The sequence below is a fragment of the Cottoperca gobio genome, chromosome 18 (genome assembly GCF_900634415.1).
Source record: "Cottoperca gobio chromosome 18, fCotGob3.1, whole genome shotgun sequence".
NCBI lineage: Eukaryota > Metazoa > Chordata > Actinopteri > Perciformes > Bovichtidae > Cottoperca > Cottoperca gobio.
In genome coordinates, this window is record NC_041372.1 from 7,368,695 (window position 1) to 7,380,020 (window position 11,326).

At 42.7% G+C, this 11,326-nt stretch overlaps 1 protein-coding gene across 3 annotated transcripts in view; it reads left to right on the forward strand.

Moving 5' to 3' along the window:
* The window catches only part of peli3 (pellino E3 ubiquitin protein ligase family member 3), a 26,541-nt gene extending 17,384 nt beyond the window's left edge, over positions 1-9,157 (forward strand). For all 3 annotated transcript variants that reach the window (XM_029454670.1, XM_029454667.1, XM_029454668.1), the window contains exons 4-7: positions 1,365-1,466; positions 4,096-4,320; positions 7,673-7,861; positions 8,314-9,157. In XM_029454670.1, coding sequence (XP_029310530.1) covers positions 1,365-1,466; positions 4,096-4,320; positions 7,673-7,861; positions 8,314-8,913 — 1,116 coding nt within the window. In that variant the 3' untranslated portion in view covers positions 8,914-9,157. The remainder of the gene's footprint in view (positions 1-1,364; positions 1,467-4,095; positions 4,321-7,672; positions 7,862-8,313) is intronic.
* The last annotated feature ends 2,169 nt before the right edge of the window (positions 9,158-11,326 follow it).

Below are 11,326 nucleotides of genomic sequence, written 5' to 3' on the forward strand. Positions count from 1 at the left end.
AAATCAATACACAACATACAAAACCAAATGTACTGTATGGGAATAATATGGTCACTTTAAACTTGAAACTCACTACACTGCATGATTGGATTTTACAGTATCGTATAGTAGATAAGAATGTCCAAAGTTACAGTAAGGCCACTGTAAATATTCTATTCAGAACCACAGACTTATTATATGCTCCCTTTAGAAATGCTATAGTGATACAACAGCAGATAAAATTTCACAAAGTACAGTATGTTCATATTAGATTTACTGAGTGCCATAAATATACAATGGGTAGTTATAAAAATATTATAGAGACTCTGTAGCGGGACATCTCAGCACACTGTAGAAAAGAAACAATGTGACTGAAAGGTATTCCAAACATGACCCCCTCCCAGCAGATGTAATTCAGCACACACCGCCGTTGGGGAAGAACATACAGCACACTGTGCAGAGGCCTGAAGTCCAGATATCCAATCCAATCCAAACAAACGTGCACACAGATTTACACATCAAGTTTTGTTTTCTACCATCTATCTGAAGGAAAAGTATGAAAACATAAAACAATAATCGTGAAGGTGCTTGGTTAACCAGTAATAGTAATATTTTAATTTGACATGTTTTTTAATTAACATAAAGGAAAACAACCTTAAAAGTTCTCTCTACTGAATTATAAACTTGTACTTTTTAGTTTGAAAATGAATAGATTTGAAGATATTTAAATGGCCACTATTTAAATATTATCTATTAATATATTTTAATACAGGCTGCTGTGATGTGGGTGGAAGAGATGCAACCAGAACAAAACAATACAATATAATATTAATATATTAATACTATTTAAATACATTTGGGTAGTTACCAAAATGTAAAAGAATAATTTAAAAAAGGAGCCAAGAAAACTCATATTTTCAGAATCTTATTGGTGGATTTATATTAGTTTTCTTCACACATAAAACATAAAATAATGTATATAAATTGTTCAGTTAACAATTTAATTGTCCCTCTACAACAGTGCTTTGCGTATACAGTATGAGATGGTGAAACATTACCTGCCAAATGTTAGCATTGTCATTGTGAGCATGCTGACGTTTGACGTGAGCATTGTATTGTATTGTATATTGTATATAACTTAATGTATGGTATTTATGTTCTCAGTTATCGCTTAGATATTGTATACAACTGTCACACAGTACCTTAACATAGCTCATCTCTCTCCATCATAACAATAAATCAGCTTATAAACAATATAAGTCATTTTAATTAGAGCCACGGTTGTCCCCGTAGAACAGGAAATGTCCTCTGGGTAGATGTTGCTGGAGGCCAGACCTTCAGCTCTCCTTGTCATGTGACCTAGATAATGTCTTTTTCATTGGCAGGCACTCAGCAACAAAAGCCAGCACAGCATCTCCTACACACTGTCACGGAGCCACTCTGTCATTGTGGAGTACACCCATGACACCAACACAGACATGTTTCAGGTCAGTGTCTGCACACACACACACACGAACATGCACGTGCACATGCGCTATGCCAACTCAACATTTTAGCTGTGTCCTGTGAAATAGGACGTTGGAAGTAAAAAAAAAATGGGGCATGTTGAATGTAAAACACGACATTTAAAAGTACCATAAGGTGAGAGAAGCACGCGTAACGAGGAAACAAACACCAAAGACTGTTTGGAACACAGAGGACAATTTATTGCCAACCAACAAACTGTGAAATAAGTCAACCCAGTCAGTTTTTTGTGGGCTGCCTAAGTCAGAAAACAAGGGATAGAACAAGCCATTCAGATTCGGCTTCCCTTCCTATGTCACATGCAGGCTCGTTAGAATGTACCGCCCCCTATCCGAGAATCTACTACCTTTAAAAAGTAGCACCATATTTTTTTCGCATTCCAATCAGACTGGGCTTTTTCAGAAGGGGGCCTTAAAGAGACAGGCGCTAAAACAGAAAAATCTTTTGGTTTTTTTAACATTAAATTAAACATTAAACATTAAACATTAAACATTAAACATTAAACAAGAAACCCCAAATACGGGTAGCAGTAGAGTGGTCGTCCACCTAGCCGAGGGTCAGCGACTCGATCCCCGGCCCCGGCGGTCAACATGTGTAAGTGTCCTTGGGCAAGATACTGAACCCCAAATTGCTCCCGGTGTGCAAGTGTGTGTGAATGTTTATCGCAGGTGGCAGTATGGTCGCCTCTGACTCTGTATGAATGGGTGAATGCTGACATGTGTTGTAAAGTGCTTTGAGTGATCGCAAAAATTGAAAATCGGTCCATTTACCATACAATAATGAACCTGAAAATTAGCATGACATGTCCCCTTGAATATTTGGTTCAACAGTGGAGAACCTGTATTAAAATGAGTCATTTACAACCACTGTAGCCAACAAGGTTATGTTTTCGGTTCAGTTCGTTTTTTTGTCTATTTGTCAACAGGATTATGGGAAAAACTAGTGTCCCTATTTTCATGAAACTCGGTGGAAGGGTGTAGCATGGGCAAAAAAGGAAAAAGTCATTTATACATAAATTATTTTTCACTTTTGTTAACATTGCGAGATAGGGTGTTCGGCCTTGGTGGAGGTCCATGCTGTCCAAGTGCCCTTCTAGTTTCATTTCATTAAGAAATTGATGTCTTAGCTTAATGTAGTAATATCCACAACTCCTTATCCCGGCATTGATTGCATCAATAATATGTGCTGTACTTCCACTGTCAGTATGAAGCATGTTTGAGGATGACCGCTGATGCTCATTCCCGGGCCTTTGCTTAAGGTTAGCGATTTCTTCCAGTCTAAGCTAGGCTAACCACATCCTGATTTCAGATCTCTTCTTAACACACTCATATGAGATACAGATCTCACTCTTCAGAAAGAAAGAGATTAAGTGCACGTCCTACTATTCCTTTAAGGTGTTTTTTTTATATTGAAATAAATCTAGTTGAACAGTCATTGCCGCGCTCAGCCCTTTTAGACTCAAAGACCAGCAGAGCAGTGGGGGCATCAGGAATGAAGAGGAAGAAAGTATCAGGCAGAAGACTGAGTTGATAAAATATACAAGAGAAGATGAGTCAGACATGTCTGCTCTCAGTAGCTCACAGTTGTTTTCCAACCACCTTCTCTCATCATCAAGGAGATCCATACAAAGCCGTGACTCCAGCAGACAGAATCAACAGGGCTCCACTCCAATCTTTACATGTCAGTCTGTCTCCCTCTGTCAGCTGTGTTGAAGGCTCGCTTCACCCACATGGTTTGCTTTGTCCACGTTTATAGATATCTGTCTCTGAGATTTCTCACTCTACCCGCATACAATGGAGGCTAGTATTGGAAAGTTACATTTAAACAAAGATTCCGATTCAAGAAAGGCGATGCTACTTCCTTTCTTCAGTTCAGTACGAAGTTCAGACTGTTGCTGCTTCAAGTTTCTTTTTACCACTTTGCCATTGGGTCCCATCTGTTAGGATAGTATTTTAATCAGTGTAGCTATGATCTCAGAAAGGCGGCAACATCGCTAAAGGTGCTTTTAGACAGCGAGTGATCGCCACAGCTTTGGACTAGTATGCCTGTTTTCTCTTCTTGCTGCCGCCATCTTCGCAGACACAGCTGCTGTCGTGTTTAAAACAATGGAGGTGGGAGGAGCAAATATATATATCATCCATCACAGTTTACAGCCTAACGTCCTGCTTCCACTTTGAGCTAATGTACTAACTGTAGTTGTGTTTTTTTTGTGCAGCTGTTAGTTGTCAGCATGTCCCCAGATCTCAACTGAAAGAACCGATGGCCAGTGTTGCAACCAAGAAATGTTTCAGCCAAGGTGTAATGAATTTAAATGACTTTAGCTTTTGTCTCAATCATACTTTTCCTAATTGGAGGAGGTGAGGGACAGACTCATTGGATTGGAGTGAACTTTTCTCTATGGAAAACAGCCAAATTTGTACTAAAAGGAGCCCAAAACAGCACAAAACCACCTTTGAAAACCTAATAGATATCACTAGATGTAAGTGAGAAAATAGGATTTCTTCAGTTTGGGTGAAGTACACACACTTACTTTGTACTGTTCCTCTTTTTATCGTTGTTTTATGATCGATTCCTCTCTCTTGGTTCTCTCAGATCGGCCGGTCCACAGAGAGCATGATCGACTTTGTGGTGACGGACACAGCGGGGAGCAGCAGTGGTCAGGGCGGGGGTGCGGCAGGGGAGGGTGGCGGAGGCGGCCAGTCGGCCCAGAGCACCATCTCCCGATACGCCTGCCGCATCATGTGTGAACGCAGCGCTCCCTACACGGCCCGCATCTACGCCGCCGGCTTTGACTCTTCCAAGAACATCTTCCTGGGGGTGAGTGTTCTCCCTCGTGGGTGCCAGGCTTCTCCTGGTTAACAACACAGGGACTGGTAACCATGGCAAGGACATGGCTGTGCCTCCCACGGGTGACATCATCAAAGCTGTAAGGATGGGTGTCGGTGTATGTGACCTGGCTCGAGGAAGCGTGCGTGCGTGCGTGCGTGCGTGTGTCTGTGTGTCTGTCTGTGGCTCTTATGTATTGCTCTGGTCGTAAATAGTGAACATAAAACATATTGTACCATGCAGTATATCAGTACATACAGTACACTGTATGTATGATACTGTTTGTGATAGACTAAATATTTCAATATTTTCATGTTTTTAATTTACTTCCCTAGTTTTGGTCAGAATCAGATTTAGAATTGATTTATGCCCGTAGCTTTTCACATACAAGGAATTTGCTCTGGTGCATTGGTGCATAACATAAACATAGCAAGAGGAAATGACAAAGAGCAAGAAACATAAAATACTATAAAAATATGTACAATATATCTGAATTAAAATGAAAGCTGTATACAAGAAAATCACAATAAAAATGTAAAAGAAATATTGCACAATGTATGAAAGTGAGAGAGCTGTGCAGCTTTTAGAAGTGGTGGGGTTTTCTTTTGCAGAGAAGTGCAAAATGAACCAAGGAATGTGCAAAGGGTTTGAAGTATATAACGAATATGCAATGCACAGAGATATAGTCCCAAAGATGTGCGCTAATGTAACACATATAGATGTGAAGATGTTAATGTGGCGTGTAGTGTCTATGTCAGTAAGTGGGGGTCCCGAGTTTAATTTCTATCAGTTATGATAATATTGTACTGACAAAATTAGATATTGAGTTCTGGAAATAAGGTGTTTGCTGACGGGTTCTTCACAACCTGCTTGCTCATTTCTCACCCCGTTGGGCCTATTTCTAGCGATGTAGTCGTGCTCCGGGATCTCAGCTCTTACTTCGGAGAGTACAATATTATCATAACCAGTTTGGAAAGCTACAAAATTACAATCCAAATAGTACTAAACATTAGTAGTTTTGCTACTTTATTAATGGTAGGAAATACTGCCAATCGGAAGACCCAAATTGGAGTTACCCTTAAATAGAAAGGAGAGCAGTGAGTATGTTCATTATTGCAGCACAGTCATGCACTATCAAGCCTACTCAGCAGTCCTCCACTCTGTCTTGCTTGGTCTTGCTGTATCTTCAGTTCAGTGGGTAGATCTGTCTGGAGCCTTAGGCCCTCAGACAGAGCATGTTTTAGCAGCCCAGGGCGGCTGTTATGTCATTGTTTTCATTGAGACTTTTGCTTGGTGCTTTTGCATTGCTGCCCCGAACGCCACAAGTTTAAAACACATTTAACTCAATCTGCCTTCACATGATAGGAAATGTTCTCTTCTCTCACCACGAGGCAACAAGGCGGTTTTGTTTCTATGGTTACCTCCCCTGCTTGCCTCTGTCGCGTCTGGTTACGTCACATACAGCTCATTGGTTGCGCTTTGAAAGGTCAAAGTTGAAATCACACATCGCCACATAACACCGGCAGCAATTCCGCCAAGTTTGGCGAACAACAGCAGAGTCAGCGCAGAGCTGTGTGCTACCACTGATCATGTGAAAGCAGCACGTTATATTTCACAATGTGAAAGCTTCCAAACCACTGCAGAAGCTGCTCTGGTGTGGCGCTCTAAAACGTGACATCTAGGTGCACAAAGCCATGCAAACCAATAATAGCATCATTCTCATGACGGCATGACTTCATCCCATGCAAGATTTATCAGAACTCCCGACAACTAGGCCAGCTGTCAAAGAGATAACGTCAGCAACCAGTGTTCAACACACGTCACGACTGAGGCTTGTATAACTCCCCCAGCCGTCAGGAATACATTTACACTGAACAAAATATGTCCTTTTATTAAAAGTCAAGCTTTGTGGTTCACCTTGGATATGATGCAGAAACATTTTTTTATTGTGTTGATAAATAATGCATGATTAAGTATGGGAAGACCTTAAAGTAACATTCATTAAGATTTCAGGAAATGATACATGTATGTACTCGAAGACACAAACTGGGCATTTGAGTTCAGTATTACCATGTTGGACGACTTTGTTGACGGTTAAAGGCTTCCGTGTGCTTCAAACAAAGTGCTTGTCTAATAGTTTGACAGCATCTGAAAGGGGTGAGTGGGGGGCTCTGTGTCTGAAACATTTTCAACTTTCAGACCTTCTACAGTCCAACAAACACACCAAATTTACAGAATGACCTAGTTTTAAGCATACTGAGGCCTTTAGTCTTCTCGGCCATTATTTGTTTGGCTTCTTTCTTTATTTTCTGACCCAGTCACAGCCCAGTGTGCCCTGCAGTCTGCCATAGTGTCTTCTTCGATACTATTTTGAAAAAAGGGATCCCTCCTCAGTTTGGCAAATTATATCCAAACAGATGCCTATTTCTTTGGTTTTCTTGGCCACTGGGGGGCAGCGCAAGAAGCTGAAAACACACCATCTACATATTAGTTAATATATGTAATTAATATGGCTGACGTGTGGTGTTTGTGTCCATCCAGGATGAATGTTAGTCCAATATTCACTCTCCTTTTATCTCTGGTTTGGGCTCCAGAGAAATATCTGTCTCTTCAGCTGCTCGTTGCTAACATTGTCTGTCTGCTGTTTGGTGTTGTGCAGGTAGTGTACAGTGTTGATCAGAGCTTTTTCACTCAATTAAATTGATGAGATTGCATGGTGAGATTGAACCAAAACAGTATATTTGGGTACAGTAAAACCAAAACAATAAGCCGAAAGAGGCTAAAAAAGAGACTGTACACTTGGAGATAATTCATCTTTTGGGGTTCGTGTTTACACATTTGACTCATTGCTTATATGGTATTAATAAGTGCAGTTTTAATCTGCTAACCTGTGATTTAAAAACTATGGTTTTATGTCTAAGCCTTTTACAATTATGTTGAACTCATTTCAGTGAAATTCTTCTTTTCTTCAGAGCAGCAACAGACGAAAATAGATGTTTGAGTTAAGTCTGCTTCTTTCTGCCTTGGCCCTTTAAAAGCTTTTTTTAAACGAAGCTACACATGCCTGAAATGTGTTACTGTTTCATTCCATCAGAGCTAATTAGTGTTCATAATACATCCTTTCTTTCTCACAGGGATGGGTTCATTCCTAAGCGTGGGTGCATCTCTGTGCATTAGTCAGTACAGTAGTCATTCTGTACTGAGCTAAATATAGCAGCAGAGAAAAGCAACGTTAGCTGTTTTACTTGCCAGCCACCTCTGACATACACCTCCACTATCATCCCTCTGTGCTTCCCCAATATTCCTCTAACCTTTACGTCTGTGTGTGTGGTGTGTCCCTCAGGAGCGGGCTGCCAAATGGAGGACGTCGGATGGATTGATGGACGGCCTGACCACCAACGGGGTGCTGGTGATGCACCCGGCGGGGGAGTTTGTGTCTGAGCCGGCTCCGGGCGTTTGGAGGGAAATCTCTGTTTGTGGAAATGTCTTTGCCCTGAGGGAGACTCGCTCAGCCCAACAGAGGGGAAAACTGGTAAGATGAAGGGGGCTGATGGGAAAATTATATGTTTGCTTTGATATGTTCACAAAGTTTGGGGTTACTGACCTTGATGAACTGCAGGGACTTTGTGTAGAATCTGGTTGATTAATGCAATCTAAGGAAGTAATCACCCTGGGGCTGTTGCAGAACAGGGATGTCCTATATACTCTAGATATATATACACACCTATATATTGTTGTATAATCTTGTCCCTTTTCCCTATTGTTATACACTTCAGCGGTGGACAGTAGCTCCTGGCTTGTGATTACAGAAAGGGGAGGGGAGTGTACCAGCCCAATGAAGAGTTGTTCCCCAACAAACCTCAACAGTTTTCCCCATAACAAATCCCTATTTCCCCTGTCCTTGCTAATGACAAGCCAGTGATAAAAAATATTATCTTCTTGTCTTTCCCCTGCTACATTTCCATCTTTTGTTCTCCTCTTGAGGTGGAAAATGAGTCAAATACCCTCCAGGACGGTTCCTTGATTGATCTGTGTGGCGCTACCCTGCTGTGGAGGACCCCCGCCGGACTGCGCCACACCCCCACCCTCAAACAGCTGGAGTCCCTTCGCCAGGAGCTGAACGCTGCCCGGCCCCAGTGTCCTGTGGGCTTCAACACCTTGGCTTTCCCTAGTCTGGCCCAGCGCGAGATTGTTGACAAGAAGCAGCCCTGGGTCTACGTTAATTGCGGCCATGTACACGGCTACCACAATTGGGGCTACCGCAAGGAGAAGGGCCCTGCAGGCCCCGGGGGCACAGCACCAGCCAGCACCGGGGAGAGGGAGTGCCCCATGTGCCGGCGAGTGGGCCCCTATGTGCCGCTGTGGCTGGGCTGTGAGGGTGGATTGTACCTGGATGCCGGGCCGCCCACTCACGCTTTCTGCCCCTGTGGCCATGTATGCTCAGAAAAGACAGTGGTGGGGTGGAGCCAGATCCCGTTACCCCACGGCACCCATGCCTTCCATGCTGCCTGCCCCTTCTGTGGTACCTGGTTGACAGGTGAGCAGGGTCACATCAAACTCATCTTCCAGGGCCCCGTCGACTGAAGAATAGGCCTGCGAGCCACAAATGATGGTGGATTGGGCAGAGGTGGACGTGCTGAGTAAAGAATGTGTGCTAGAACAAAAATCTGAACACTCAAGTGTGGGATGAAAGGAAAGCACTGATGACAAGTACAGGAAAAGGACTGTTGACATAATGAACTGAAAGTGCCATGCAATAGTTAATTGCCAAGGCTTCAAATGGAATATGAGGTGTATGGAGATATGTAAATAAATTGTGTTGAAATGACCATGTGTTTAGTGATCTTTTGTTCCCTTTTTTTTGGGCTTTTCACACTTTAGGGTTTGGGTTAGGGGTTAGGGTTAGGGCTAACACCAACTTTAGCCCAGGGTGCTTCTGGGCAGGATTAGCACCAAGTTTGCTGCATATTCCTAGCCCAGGGCCATGGATAGCCCTGGGATAAAATATGCAGTGTCAAAAGTCCTTTTAAGTACCTACTTAGTCACAGCAGATAACATTGTACTTGCCAAGTTCATTTATGATATCTGGGAGTATCAAGGCATCATTATAAAGAAAGGGGAAGAAACAAGACGGTCAGACATGCTGGAAGCCAACTCCGAGGTTAGTCAAGCTTAAACGATGGTGAAAACAAAGATGAATGGTAAAGTGATTATCAAAACTGTTCATCACAGTTTAAACCCTTGTGGAGTTTTCTTGTAAACAAACAAAAGTTGTGTTGTGTCCAAATCACATTGTGTGTATTCTTGAAGTCGAACACGAACGTATTTCGTTCCTTACAACGCAATCCTGCGTTGGTTACAGCGCTTCTTCTTTTTTATCTCGTTGTGTTACCGCCACCTGTTGATCAGTTGAATAGTGTGAAACCATTGCTAGGACTCGTGTGTGTGTGTTCACAAGACACAGACACAAACAGCTCAATAGCGCGAGTCTAGAACTCCATAGGGGAACCTTTAAACAGGAATTATATCACAGTGAAAAGTGCAACTAACTACATTCTGCACGTCAAACGACCTGATTGGTTGATCCAACTTCCATTTTGTGGATTCAAAAATGAACACCTGTGTTGTTTTGTGCTTGCAAGCATATTACAGCTCTTACAGACCAACTTCCTGGTTCAGCTTGGACCATTTTTAACTACATCCACCATTCTTGATGTAGCGCACACCATTTTCTTGGGAAACAACATTTCAGATGCACTCAAGTGGTTTAAGATAATCCAACAAAAACTATTGCTTGTTTCTTTACTCTTTAGACTTCATCGCAGAAATGTAGCTGTGTTCCCACGTTTTGGAAAGTGACTTGATGAGCACAATAGTTATTATGACTGCTAGAAATGATTTGCAACATAAGACCTAAGTTGTAAAAAATGCCTGCATAGCCGCAACATTCAGGTAGCAAGGCTGCTCTACATGTTTCCAGGTTTGCATGTTACTTATTTGACCCCATGCTGTAGTAGCAGCCAGCACTTAGACTACACAGTGTTACGCTGCAGACTCCACGGAGTGTCTCTAGGCCTTGCTCCCAGTTTGCAGTGCCCCCATTGTGCTAAAAATAACTCAAGGTCACCAAGCTCCCCATGCCTCCCCACCAGGGGAGAGAGAGAGGGAGAGAACACAACAGGGCATCAGGAGAGCTGCACATAACCTTTTCACCACCTACTGTAAGAAAATACTGAACAAACACTGACAAAGCCTTCAATTAGTCCAGGGGATGTTCCACAAGCTGCACCTTTTACAGATATCTTCAATATAACAACCATATCTAGCTAAATGTGGTATTTTGCATTGGATATGAGCAGATATGGCTTGCATCTCATGTAATATCTGCTGAAAAAGTCTCACTGCAGTGTGGATGCAGCAATCCCACCCAGAGCTGCCGCAGGGTTTTTATACGAGTGCCAGAGCCAGACCCTGAACAACAACTGGCAATATTCAATGGCAAGTATTCCCTTCATTTGCCCTTCCAACATTTCCGTTTGACAGTGATGTACTACAGCTGAGCTGCCTGCAACTGCAGATGATCTGCTTGGTGTGTGTGGTTATTTAAAGGTCCACAGGGAGAGGCGGGGGGTACAAATCAAGGGCGGCCGCCATGTGGATGACAGCCAGCGGAGATCTACATTATGGTAGTCGGGGTAATGGATGCTGGGGAGGGACCTGTTTCCTGTGGTGGCTCCAGTAGACTACAACAGTGCGTTCCTATAGAGTGTTCTGTATCTCTAAAACATCCCTTATGACTAGCAAAAAAAATGAAATAAGTGTATTCAGCACGTTGGTCCTGAGCAAGATATCTCAACATGTACTGGCCAGATTAATATGAATCTGAAATGCATGGTTACGGTCCCTTGAAGGTTGATCCTAAACGCTTTGGTGACCCCACCCCTGGCCTTTCCTCTAGCCCCACCATCAGGTCAAACATATCACTCACTCTATAAAT